At 38.5% G+C, this 14,500-nt stretch overlaps 1 protein-coding gene across 11 annotated transcripts in view; it reads left to right on the top strand.

The window, feature by feature from the left end:
• LDB2 (LIM domain binding 2) overlaps positions 1-14,500 on the top strand; it is a 214,562-nt gene that overhangs the window by 164,019 nt on the left and 36,043 nt on the right. For all 11 annotated transcript variants that reach the window (XM_038135977.1, XM_038135980.1, XM_038135981.1 and 8 more), the window contains 2 exons: positions 2,971-3,093; positions 4,675-4,758. In XM_038135977.1, coding sequence (XP_037991905.1) covers positions 2,971-3,093; positions 4,675-4,758 — 207 coding nt within the window. The remainder of the gene's footprint in view (positions 1-2,970; positions 3,094-4,674; positions 4,759-14,500) is intronic.

Here is a 14,500-nt window from a genome sequence, read left to right as displayed (position 1 = left end):
CCAGTTCTTTTGAAACAAATATGGCCAGAACATGCCTAGCAGTAAGAATATGAATAGTCCAGCTTGTCTTTAGAGGCTAAAAGGTCCTTTTAAAATGTCACACACTTGAAAATTGTTTCATCAAGATATAAATAAATAGTATAAAGAATTTATAATAGTTCAATGGCATAAATAAAATGCTGCAAAATACTGAAGCCAAGACCACTAATTTTTTTTTACCTGGGAGATGCTCCACTTTTTTCTTCAGGCAGATGAAAGTTTTAGGAGTCCTCCTAAGTTTCTGTTTTCACTGTGTTTACTCCAACTCTGGCACTTCCACTTTATGTGTAGGCAAATTATTTTTCTACAGTGATCAATCATTATGCTTCCCAGTGGAATGGCAAGGGTGGGCATTGCCTTCACCACTAAAGCAGTGAGTGCCCCATGTGCTCACTACTCACTTCCTTCTCCCAGGAGTGCGGCCATCAACTGGATTTTATTGCTGAAGCCCTTAAAAATCAGTGAATCTAATCCCTACTAATAATATCAGGCATTGCCCAGATTTGTATAAGCTTTAGGTTTCTTTTAAAGCAACAACTCATGCTTGAGAAGTGGTAGTTAATAAAGGGGGCACACTTTTAAAGATGCAAAGTGTTAGGAGAATGAGATTGTGAGCAAGAAGGCACAGGACCGAAGTTGGTTTTCATAGGCACAAGCAGTTGAAATTCCTACAATTAATAAGTGCAGTGAAGGGGTTAAAAAGCTATTGGTTAGTTTGAGAAATGTTCTTTTTTAGTTTTTTCCTGGCCTAGTCTAGAGCAACCACGTGATACACTGAATGCCTGCCAGCCTCTTTCTTGTTGATCCTCCGGAGACCATCTGTGCTGGGGGCATTGATTAGAGTGTGTCTGCTGGGATTACATCTTTTCTGTTGCCATGCCAACTAATCAGCTGATTTTGGTTACCACAGAAACAAAATGTCAGAGCTCACAGTACGGTAACATGAATTCAGCACAACAGAAAATGTTTTCTTAATTGGAGACCCTTTTGATTTTTTGGATTCTATGTAAAAGGCAGCTTTCAGGGAAAAAATAGCCCTTTTAAAATAAGAGCTGTGCCAATCTTATTGATTAAAAGCAATGTGTAAAATTCTACTTTATATAAGGAAATTAAATTCCTTTATAAGATGTATAAATTTTTACCACTGTAATATGAAGAATGTGGTTTTTTATTAAAATTTGTTAATGCCAGTGCCTAAAATCTGCTAAGAGCTTTGGTGGTGTAAGCGTAACAAAAGAAACATTTGAGAAGCCACTGGCATTATTATGAAAAAAATTGTTTTAAACCTGAAATATTTTCACATTAACTGATCAGTAACCAGGATCTTTGGCTTCAACACAGCACCATTAACACAAAATATTTTCCTTCTATGAATCCTTGTGTGTGTGCATGTGTATGGAGTAATTTCTCATCATAGTACAAGTGATGTGAAAACCAAAGGTGAAACATAAGGCATATTAAATATCTGAAGGCATCACTAAGGTGTGTTGAAAAGGGCAGATGAGAACCTGTTGCAAGATTCTCCTTCACAGGTCTACAGGGATTTGTCTATATAGTATGCCTGTTAAAATTATCTATGTGTTTTAGCAGAAACAATAAGGAGGAAAAATTTTAAGGACATTAAGTGAACTGTTAACCAGAAAAGACACACATTGGCCAAGTCCGAGTTGGAGCTTTTAAAAAGGCTCAACAGACTCAGCTGAATCTTGGATGGTTATTTTTCAATCAAATACTGTATTAAAATTAAGGTTGCAGAAACCCTCTCTTTTGAAAGCCATTACACCCTGTTTCCACAGTATCTCTGTACCCTGCACTTGCAAGTTTACTATGAACAGGGATTGTAAGTCTAAATCAACAGTGGTAGTTAATTTTCCAATCAGACATAATTTTCAGTACTCCACAGTACCCTCAGTCAAAATACCATGCTGGGCTTGTGTTTTTCACCTTAAAGAAGACCACAACCATGAACCTTTTCCACAAAAAATTGTGGAGAGTTGTTTAAAAGTGCCCAGTAATTTATTTTATTTTCCATTTATAGGTAGTACCCACTTGCTGCATTTATTGCTCCTTATTTTCTGTCCTTTTTAGACAAGATTCCTCACAAAGCTGTGTGAGCCACTTTCTGTGGAAGTAGCTCCATTGTCTGGCTCTCCTCTGCTCCCCTCAATCTCAAACCTGTGAGCAATGCAGCTCATAGAGCCCCATGGCAGGCACCCACCTGGCTTTCCTTGGAAGGGGGGGTTAATAAAATTTGATAAGAGAAAAAAACCACACAAAAAAACCCCCACAATAAAACCCCCCCCCCCCAAAAATAAAAACAAAACAACAACAACAACAAGAAAAAAACAAAACAACAAAAACCTCACCATGAAAAACAAACCCAACAGGAGAAAATTATTGGAAAAGAAAAAAGAAACATTAAAATGTTATGAAAAATGATGGAAAAAAAAACAGATTTGGCCACAGGCATTCAGGGCGCTGCCTACTCCAACTGGACATGAGAGAAAGGTTTATATGCCAAGCTATAGTAAGTCTAAAACAGGTTGGGACTGAGTGGTTCAGCAACTTGCCATCAAGTGCACTCAGTTGCACCACAGTCACCTCCACTGCGAGGTTCAGTCATTAATTAGCAGTAGCAAACCATGAGGAAAACAGAATTGATGCAATAAATAAGATTTAGCACACAATATTCTATGTTTGTAAAATGCAATAAAATCTATAGCATTATAAGTTACTGTCTCTGAGGTAAGGCCTATGAAGTAATTTTCCCACATTCGGTTTTTCTTCCCAAGAGAATGAAAAACAATTAATCTAGCAGAGATGAACAATAGAATACTGCTCTGATATTTTTGAATGTTGTTTAATCGATGATACAATACCAATGAAAACAAAATTCCTGGGAATTTATTTCATGCATTTTATGTATTCTAGGTATGCACAGAAGGACGTCTTATCTTGGAGTTTACTTTTGATGACCTTATGAGAATAAAAACATGGCACTTTACTATTAGACAATACAGAGAATTAGTCCCACGCAGCATTCTAGCCATGCATGTAAGTAATCCTTTATTCATTTGACCTAATGCAGAGCGATGAGATTAGGTTTATGAAAAACTCTGGCAAATTTCACACCCAAGGCAATTAAGTATAAATATTGTGGTTTGCCTGCAACTACATTTATTCACAAGTTCTTTCATCTCTCCCTTGTTTCTCAGTGCTCTATTATTGCCACTGTTGCTATGTTTTCATTCTATTTTAGCACATAGTTTTCTTTTTAATCCCACTTGGTGGTCTGTATGATTTGGGTCCAAAATCTCTTCTTATTGACCTGAACTACACCAAAGTCTGTGAATTTTCACTGTTGTAGGTACCAATGATAAGTTTGAAATGAAGCAAACTGATGTTACCCTTGCATAGACAGAAGATAAGAAATTGCCATATATTTACTTAGAAACCTTTAGAATTTTAATGCAGACCTTGTTTTTGTTTCACATTTCACTACTTTCCTTTGTTATTGAATGAAAATACACACAATGAAACATTAAAGTATTAAATATTCTATGAGTTAAAGTCAAAATATAATAAGGTAAATTGTAGAGAAACAAAGAACATACTTTTATTGACACTTTCATTTTTTCACCATAGACCCACTCCTACTAGTAGCGCCCTGATATACAAAATCAATTGCAGGACTATGGTTTTATAAAGGGTAAGAACACAAACACAAAGATTTTCCTATATTTTCACATCAAGTTACTTAGATGTCCCCAGATAAAAATATATTAACAGTGAGGAATTTTATATAGCTTAAACTGGACCTTTTTTCAAGGTGCTATTACAAGCCTGAAGAAAACACCTTTGAAAACCCACCCCATCATTTCTGTCCCAGGATTATCTGCTCTTTTAGGGAACTGATCAACTGAGCTCTTCAACAGCATCCCATTAAGGGACAGTGAGGATGGCCATGATTGACATTATGCATTTAGGGGGCTACTAAATTCAGAGTGGAAGCAGGCTAGACAGCAACCAGCAGGTATTAATGTTAGTAATGAGATTGATCTAATTTTAAAGAGGAGGCTGGTCTCACAGGTAAAGCTCCTGGCTAGGGTCAGGGAGGGACTATATTTGCATTTTCCCCCATTTAATTCTGGGAAAATAACTTAGATCAGAAGGGTTCTCCAGACTGTGCTTAATGTCACATATTTGATGAGGTCTTTCTGCTGCAGTTTCTTACCCAAAAAAAGAAAATGAGACTTTTTTATTCCTGCCTTTTTCTGTCTAGTCTCCTGGGACTCACAGCCAACAAACAGAAGGCTCAAAGAGTACTACAACCCCTGAGGAAGCTCTTTGGTCACTTCTATGACCAGACCTCTTAGGTCTATCTTTTGAATGGGTGATCAGGGATCAAAGGAACATATTGGAAAACAGTCTTTAGTCTGCTCCAATATCATAATGCTTTACATTTTCTCTTGCATATGGAACTCTAGCTTATTACATAAATTTAGCATCAGTGTGTAATTTTTCCATAGCAGTGGCAATGCTTTTCAGGGAACCCTCCCTACATTTCACTAAGCACATAGAAAAAATACCCCAATGAAAAGCAAAGTGAAAATTCTTTTTTCCTTTGTTGTTTAGGCACAAGACCCTCAGGTGCTGGAGCAGCTGTCCAAAAACATCACTCGAATGGGTCTGACAAACTTCACCCTCAACTACCTCAGGGTAAGCATACCATAGCTGTATTTTTGTGAGCATTTTTAAAAGGTACTGTTGGCTTTGAGTCAAGATAATGACAGCAGAGCCTGTGTTGATCAGGTAAGAAATTGACCTAACCCTTAATGTGGGTGGAGGAAAAACAAAGACACTGCAGTAGAGATGTAGCTGATAACAATGGGCTATTAAAAAGGGTAAGAATTTTATAATTCACTCCAAGCTTTGTATGAGTAGCCCCTCTTTTTAATAGTCTTTCTTCTCGGTTTTGAGTAATGCCTTTATTTTATTGTAAGCACGAAATTCCCAGTATTTTTCCTCTCTGTTTCACTGTGTCTGAGAAAATGGCAGCTAATTCTTATTAAAAGCTGCCTGTCTTCTCCAGATTTTCAACCTTGCCACCTCTCCCAGGCAGAGTCAGGGCTGAGGGAAGGTTCAGCTCCAGCCCTGTGTGCAGCAGCCCCTCAAAGCAGTCCTCACTTCCCATGCCTCTGGGAGCCTGAGCTTCCTCCTTAGCCTTGCCCTGAATCGAGTGTGGTTTTTGTGATTAAATAATGCATTTGTTCCCATTGCTTTTTGACCCTTAAAGTGCATTCAAAGTTTAGATGTTTATTTTTATTTTTGGAAGTGTTCCCTGATGTGGGTTTACAATACATACACAGAAATACAGATTCGCAGAGTTCGTATTTCAAGCTTAAAATTCAGATTTTTCCTTTTTCTAGATGTGCCATCAGTGGATAAAATGAGGCAAATTGCACAATGATACATCAAGCTAACTTGGCCAGGACTATCTGGTTTTATTCTTTTTAATTTTATGAGTAATTATTCAAGGTTCTTTTTTAAGATAACACAAACACTAGAAAATGCAGCTATTTTCAGCTTAGTGTAGAGCTGTACTTAAGTGTGCAATTTAGCTGTAGTTCATTCAGTGCTATGAACCTTGTAATGCCTTCCCTATGGATGGATGGAGTCCTGTCCCCAGAGTGTTTTGAACTCCAGGGCGACAGTGTGCAGAACCGAAGTGCTGGCGAGATCTCTCTCACTGTATCCCTACAGGTTACTGACAGCCTGTACTTGTGCTTACTCTCCCAACAGCCATTGCTTACTCTCCCATAAGCCATTGCTGATGGCTGCTTATGTGGTGGTAATGTAAAAATTACTGTTCAAATTACAGCCTGAGTTGTGCAGGGCAGGTCTGGTCTTTTGTAAATGAAAGAAGAATATGGCGTAAAACCTCAGAGGAATAATACATTGCATTAGGATTTTTCCATGTGTAAATGTAAGATTAACATGCCCATGTAATGAACATTGTATTCTCATGGTTAGTTTGGTTTGTGATTTGGTACAGAGAAAAGCTCTTGTGCTCTGGCAACCCTACAGCCACGCTGTCAGTGTTTTGTAGTGGGGCATCCTAGAGCATGTCCTCGAGAAAATCCCACTGGGGATTCCTCTCAGTCATGGCAAGTTTTGCATTACGTGTCACGCAGTACATGCTTGTGGCAAACTGGGCAGAAAGGGGCTGGCTTAGGGCGGGGATTTCCGTGGTTTCTTTGCAAACTGTCCGGTGGCACCAGGCATTGACCACACCTGGGGTGTTCGCTGCCCTGGGTGTGACGGGACGTGTGTCACACGCTTGGGCTGGCCCCAGCAGCCGCAGGGCTCTGCAGCCTCTGCAAGGCTCCCAGCATCACCTCTGTCACTGACCCCTTCTGCATCCTCTCTGTGTGACAATGCAAATGACAAAGGCAGGGCTCCGGTTAGGAGGCAGCTGCCATCAGGTACCCATGCTGTTCCCTCTGTTAGCATCAAAAAAAAAAAAAAAAAGCTAAGAAAGGAAGAGGGAGAGGGAGGGAAAAAAAAACTCAGAAAAAGAAAAGTGGGATCAAGATAAGCACTAGGGAGATGAGCAGTGAAGTGGGAGGGGATGAAAAGATAAAGTCTTACTTTTTTTCTTCTTCCAGACTAGTTTTGTGAGCTTAACAGACGACATTAGGTCTCTGGGTGCAAAGCTTCCTCTGGCTCCTGCTGTGGTGATTCCAAGAGGAAATCTTTTTTTTCTCGAGCCAATCTTTACATGTCTTTTTTTCTTGTGGTGAGGGATTGATCATTCTGCTCTTTTTTCCAGATGTTCAGCTCATCATGGCAGTGTGCATTACATGGTGTATTTTCATTTTGATTTGCTTCTTTTCCAGTTACTTTCCTGTGTTAATTTTAACATGAAAATATTTTCTGAGCTCATGCACTAAAAATCATGTACTAAAGTAATGTGGTAAATGTACTTAGATTTGAGGTGTTCTGTTTTGTGGGGTTTTAAGTCAGCATTTTATGATATTTTATTCAGTCTTCCCACTGTTTAGTAATTAGCACTGTTGCATGATTTTGAATAAGGATCAGAAACTAAGCATAAAAATTATTTTCTTTTTTTTTTTCTGCTTCACACAGCAAAGGCTTGTGATACTCATAAGCAAAAACTTCAGTGATGGGTGGAATTAATCATTTTTATTCTCCAGCGTGCACACAGCAGCAAGCTGTGCTGCAGTTTCTTTAAAGGCAGAATTTAAACCTGGATTTCAGACTGTTGTGATATAAAGGCATAGCCTGTGTTTTTTGAGCTCTAGATATCACAGAATGCTAAATCATTGCTAGTTGGGATAATTGCAGTTGCTGGCATGTAAACCTCCATTCCTGAGTGCCACATGCTGTAGAGCCACAGCTTTGGATGTGTGCCCTGGTTTGTCTTCATTCACTGCAAGTAAAACTGTCCAGCATAGAAGAACATTGATTTTTTAAATCGTATATAATAAAAATTTAAAATTTATCTTCTTGGAACCTGGAAGTGAAATATTTTGTCCTATGTAAATTGCCAAATGGGCTTTCTCTCTGTTTTCTCTGGCTCTGTATAAAACCATAGGCTTACTTTCTTTCTAGTTACGAGTTTGTTTCGTTCCAGCATAATTGATTACCTCATCAATGGGGTCAGCGTTCTTTGCTGTAGCTGCTGACTAGAAGCTGAATAGGCTGTCTCAGAAATAATAAGCAAAACCTTGTAGGTTTTAAATTAATATCAAGCTTTTTAAAATGTAATTTCTTATCAAATCATCAAGAAGTAGATATTACAGACTATCAGATAATAAGGCCAAGACCTAGTCTCAGTCATTATGAGTCCAGGAACAAACAGGAATCCTGTACAGAATTTGGAGGTGAAGATAACATTGAGAAGAACAGTTTCCACCAAGCTACAATAATTTAGTCCCCACATTACCTTGTTTTTTTTCTAACATTTTAGTTGCTGAGCTATTTTATCTATATCTTCAATGCATAATGGATTTGAATGTACTCTAAAAACAATAGCTCCATACTAGCAGCATTATTGAAAATTCGGAACTCAGCTATTTCTTGTTGCCATCTATAAAATGATTCATTCTCTTAAAATTTCTGACATTATTAAAAAGTCATCCCCTACTGTCCATTAAGCAGGACTGTCTGGCCTGAGCCTTGAAAGATAATTGTACCTTGCCCAGCTGGTTTTCAAAATTTGCCTCTGCTTTCTTACACTGGCTGGGCTGGGGTGATTTCTTAGAGCTCTTCCCCAGATGTATCTGTGGCCTCCTCCCCACACTGTGGTCTGCTCTGGTAGCCAGTTTATTGATGTTAGTGGAGCTAAATGTGCACCTGCCCCTCGCAAAGGCAGAGTCAGCGTGGCAGAGCACTCCCGCTCTGCGCCGGGAGAGGTGTGGAAGCAGGGAATGCACACTCCCATTGCCCCTTACATCCTGTATGGCTCCATTAACCAGGGCTTGCTTATCTGAGCTGCAAATTATCCAATTTGTTTGTTCTCTGTATAAGCCAATAACGAGGTGTTACTATTGCTACACAGAGGACAATATTTTCTAAGTCCTCTCTTTCACTAATTTAATTCCTCACTAGACATTTTTGGATTTCTTCTGCTGGGAGGATAATGTAAATTTTTTAATGGGACACAGTTTTCTAAAGACACTACTTACAGTGTAATCAAAAGCTGTTTGTATGTATACCCATTGTGTACACAAAATTTGCTTTTCCACATGCAAAATAGACACACATGTAACATTCCCCTTTAATGCAGGGAAATTTGATTTTCTAAATATGGTTTCAAGCCTGGGAAAGATATGAGCTGAACTCATTTTGGAGCTGTTTTGCTCCTAATCCATAACAGTTTGTGGCAGCTATCTGGCCAATATTTTATGGCTGTTGGTGTACCTTCAGTGAAGAAGGAGAAAGTTTACATGCATACATGTTAAGGATGCAAAGTCAGGTGATTGGGGGAAAAGAAATGCTATACTTATAGTCGCATATGCAATATGAACTCATTTCCCTTTGTGAGTTATGTTGTGTCATCCTCATCAAATGGCATCATCAGGCAGTGCAGGTAGTGCACGGGCTAACTAGCCCTCACTCAACAGCAAGTGCTCCAGTGCTACTCATTTCCTGGTAGGTCTTCCCCAGTGTCATTCTGCTGCCCAGGGAAGTGGTGGAGTCACAATTCCTGGAGGTATTTAAAAGACCTGTGGAGGTGGCACTTAGGGACATGTTTTAGTGGTGACCTTGCAGTGCTGGGTTAGTGGCTGGACTCAATGATCTTAGAAGTGTTTCCTACCCTAAACGACTCTCTGATTTCATCTCAGCTGCAAACCTGAATGGCTGCATGGCTTCTACCAGCTCAGCAAGCATAGCCTGCATTCCAGTGGGCATGCGTGGCATTAGGGCACATGGATGAGCACTGGGGCAGTCTGAGGGGACAACTGAAGGGAAGTGCCCTTTCTGAGACAGCAAGGGCCTGATTTTGCATAACACTTGGGATTTCATCTTGCCCCATATACTAACAACAAAACTATTGGTATTGGATGCAGTCTGTTGTCTAAGGCTGGCTATGTATTTGAAAAAGTAGATGGCCTTTCTGGAAACACACTAGGGAAAATTGTTTTTCCATGACTGAGTATCACAGTGAAGCTTGGGAACAAGGGCACTTTGGTAAAGCAGCACTGGGCTCTTCTAAAGCCTATTGTTCTGCAGTCCCCTGCTTCTGCCATGGTTCCATGTCTCCAATAGCTACAAGTGAAGCCTACACACAGGAACTTCATTCGTTTATGCCATGCAGTGAATGGGAGGTGCTAGGGAAACTGAGGATGTGTTCAGGTGCTGTACCCTACTGGATGTGAATGAGAAGTTCTATTAAGGACTCTCAAGCACTCAAAGGAGGGGGTTTAGATCATTTACTCATTTTGGTGACTTTCATATGAAAGCTGACAAAATTTTAAAGAATCCTCTGTGCTGTAGATGGTGAAACCAGACTACAATATTTTGTAGTCTTAATTCCTGTAAAAAAATGGAATTTTTCAATATAAACCAATAGATCTTGAGGTACCTCTCCACAGGAAAATACAGCCAAACACAGAGGATTCTCACAGAAGGATTCAGATTACTGTAGCTGGCTATCCATAATCTATCTGTGCCAGCTATAATTAGCTGGTTCTGCCAAGGTTTTCTGGTAATGTAATTTCTTAGCATTTATTTTAGTAATGATCACAGTGGTTTCTGTTCCTCTCTTTTATGCATCTAATGCTTTAGGGATGGTGTTATATGTTACTTTCAGAATAATAAATGAGAAGAAATGTATTTGCTCATACAGTCAAATGTTAGCTTTTCACTGTTAATAAAGACAGAACATCACAGAATCCGTATATCAGGAGTTCATTCATCATAAGCATGAAATATCAGAGAGAACAGGGATGGGAGAGTTGCAGAAGATGGGGCAAGTAGAGAATTAAGCACCAACTTAGAATTTTCTAAAGCAAAAATGGAATCTGAAGCAATCACTGGATAGGACATGGATTGGAAAGATAATATTCATATTGTTAGAAATAATACTGGTGTGCATGTCATCCCTTGATTTCTAAGTATTTTGCTAAAGCAAATGGGAAAATTGCAGCACATGAGAAAGAAAAAAAGATGGAGCAAACCCAATAGCATTTTAAAAAGTCAGACGACAGTTTTAAGCCAGACTGGAGAGTGCAGTGAGCTGGTGCAGTAGTGTCCTCTTCTGCTCCTAATGACTCAGAAACAGATTTTAGTGTCTGTGAGTATCAGAAATTTCAGAAGTCAGTGAAAAGTGGGCAATGGGAACAAAGAACAAGAGACAACAGACATCAGAATACAAATTGGGATTTCAGCAGAAATGGGAGATTTTATCAGTGTTCTGGAGATGGTAACGGCAAGTTTTCACACAAAGAGCACTAACAGGCTCGTGAGTATCAGTTAAGGAGAAAGATGTGTGTGTACGAGCACAAGCCAGTTACTGTGCTCCCTGGACATACAGACCATATGACCTTTGAAATGAAATTAAGGTCTGGGCTAATGGAGGGATGGTAATCAGCAATGTGAGTCCTTGAAGCATCCATGAGTAAGAAATCAGAATGAAGTTAGGTTGGAGCAGTTTAAAATTAAAAATGTCAGAAGGGTAAAAGGGAGAAAAAGAAAGACAAAGACAAAGCAGCAGTCATATAAAAACAAGCTACAAGATTTGAACTAATAATGTTATTTCAGAAAAGAAAAAAAGATGAAAAAAATTCCAAGAACACAGCCACAGGCTCTCTTTTTAGAAGACCAATTTGGACTAGTGTGCAGTACAGTCATAAATAATAATAGCTATTAATTAAGTTTAGGAATGAGACCTGCAGAGGTACAATTTGTATGAAGACCTGAAAATGCCCAAACCAGCTTCTTGTTCAAAGCAATGAAAACAGCAAAAATTTTAATTAGTTGTTTAATATTGAATATCCATCAGTATTTGGTATAAATTGGTATGCAGGGAGGAGTGAGTGCTCCAAAGCGGTCAAGAAAAAGGCTTTGATGCAAAGCTGGTGGTTCAAACCTTTGTTCTTGGAAGGAATTGTTTGAGAACTTAAAATATTTGTTGTGGAAAGCTTATGGCAACCCTAAGGTCTGATATTCATCTGGAAAAGGAATCCTGTAGCCTACCCACTCATGTTTTTAACCTTCATCAAGATAATTTCATGAGTCTGTCTATTGTGATATGACAAGCAGCTAGCTCATATAACCTTGTAAATTATTTTCTATACATAGTTAACTTTACTGGTTAGCCTGCTTATCCCCTTCCTTTCCCCTGCCACTCTTTGAATAGGTAAAACAGCATTACTGTTTACCTAGTGAGATCTTTCATGCATCTCAAGCTAAAATTTGACTGTTCAATAGAAGGTTTTCCTTGGGCTATTTAGTTTGACTCTACTTCTAGGAAGTTTCTGAAAAGCCTTTGCCTTTCTTGTGTGGTGCCCTGATCCTTGTGTTTATGGAGGATACTTACCCACTTTGTCACTTTATTCTGTCTATATACTTCCATTTTATAATCTATTTTAACCTCTCTCTGTAATCTCCCCATTTTATAATCACAACAGAACCCCTAAATACCAAAATCTGACTCTAAGCAGTAAAATACTTTAGAGACTATTAGTCTGGGTTAGAGACTGGCACACAGAAAGCTAAATTTGTCTTGTGATCACCTCCCTTGTACTTGTGCAAGCACTGTTGGAGTCAGGTCAGATGACTGATCTGATAAAAGAGCTAATCTAATCCTTTTCACCTAAATTATGACCATCCTTAATAGCTCCCCGAGCGCTACTTGGGCTGGGCAGAGAACAGAGAAGCAATATGGGTTCATATCAGCTGGCTCCCGTCAAAGCTGGACCTCATCTCCAAATTTGCCAGCACTGATAGAAGACGACAAGAAAGAGCTGGGGAATCCTACAGATTAAGGAGGATTCCATAAAGCTATAAATTTCCCTTTTATTCTTCTGGATCTGGAACATTATACTGATTGTGTCTGATGCATTAGTGTTTCACAGTTTTAAATGTGTTCATTTCATTAGAGTGACCACTGACTTTCAACCATAGATTTTAGAGCAGACACTTGCTCAAAACGGATTACCATAATTTACGAAACTTGAATTGAAAACAAAATAAGCAAAAAGAGAAAAGTTTGATTTTTTTGCACTACTTATGAATGAAAAAGAAAATTATGTCTATATACACACATTTATCTACATAAATGGAACACCCATTTCTGTAGGTATGCTGTGAACCATACTGTTCACTACCTTTGCAATTAATGGTCACTATTCTCCTACTGGAAACCTTCAGTAAAATTTTTCCGTGCTGTATGCACACATGAATATTAGTGTCCATCATGAATGTGTAGATCTGTGCATTCCTTTTGATTTCTAAGCATACCTTTTGTTGATATTAAAGGGAATATCAACAGGTGTATCAAATTCATAAATGGAAGTCCATGATTTTGTGTTTACCCTGCTTCAGGTAGACCCATGGGATGTAATGTGGAGAATTTATAGGCAGCACTAATGAGAAAAGGTGCTGAACGAAACCTGTACTGATGCCCACATAAGGTTTGTGAGCACCGGGGGCCAGAGGACATTGAGACTTGACACATGAGCTTTGTCATTTCTAGTGCTGTGTTCTGCATGGCCAGAAAACTGTGCTGTGGTAAATATTCCTCCCTACTCTGAATTGCTTCCACAGTCTTGTGCCTTGTTACCCTTTCTACTTGGTGTTGCTGCCTAACGATTACTGATAATAAGGAAATTTGTTAATCAAGGATCCAGTTCAACATCCATTAGAGTCAATGGGTATATCTCCTTTGATCCAAATGTCATCTCACAGTTTTTCATTTGTTTGGAGGTATTTTATGCACATAAAATCCAATTTATTGAAATTAATTTCTCTATTCCTTTAGGCAGTTTTCACCATGAAATGTCACGCTTCATGAACAGCAACAACAAATGGTTATTTTTATTGCTTTTTTTGTTTTTCTTTCCTTTTCAAATTTTGTGACAAAAGAAAATTAGCTTGATTAACCACAGATTATAGTTCTTAGGTGAGCCCAAAGGAACAAATATCAACCTGGGGATCAGATTTGAAGAAAGACTTTAAGCATAGAAAAGAATGGAGGAATACAGAAAAATTGAGCTTTCATAGCAAGACAGAGGATCTTCTCATTTTATTAATCATTCAGGCAAAACTTAGAGCTGACTTAATTAAAGGTCTGTGCACCATTTATGGTTTTCCATGAAGTAAGTACGAGTTACATGATAAAAACCTCCACAGCTGTATTCCCTAGCTCAGATTTCATAACATTTCATTTATAAAGCAGTACTGGACTCAGTATATATTTATATACATACAATATACATATATTTTTTGTCTAAACAAAATGGTGTTGGTGATTAGGCAGAGATCACTGTACTCTGGAGCAGATCTTGTCTCATTCTGGTGCTTTACTAGTCCAGCTTTTCAGTAATACTGCTGCATACCACAATGGAATGTAGGTCCCATGTCTACAAGATGGCAGAGGTTTCTTTCTAGAGACTTTCCAGTCCAAGAAATGAAATAGAAAAGGGAATAATCTTTCCGTAGTGATATGAAAAGGAAGGAGGTAAATTTCCATCTTCTAAACACTACAATAGACGTCTTCACTGATTAACTTTTGATGAGGTATATTAGAGCTATGGTATCATTTGAAATATTTTAGTCTATTTAATAGCAAGTCTGTATTTTAAAACTATCCCAACACCGTGGTGGTATTCTAGGATACCTTACTGATTTTCCTTGGATACCTTACTGATTTTCTTTAGCAGTGTGTGAGATGAGATTTTCAGTCATACAAAGGACAGTATATCATATATTC

This window comes from Motacilla alba, chromosome 4 (assembly GCF_015832195.1).
Source record: "Motacilla alba alba isolate MOTALB_02 chromosome 4, Motacilla_alba_V1.0_pri, whole genome shotgun sequence".
NCBI lineage: Eukaryota > Metazoa > Chordata > Aves > Passeriformes > Motacillidae > Motacilla > Motacilla alba.
Note: the sequence above shows the minus strand (reverse complement) of the source record. Positions and strands in the feature narration are given on the sequence as shown.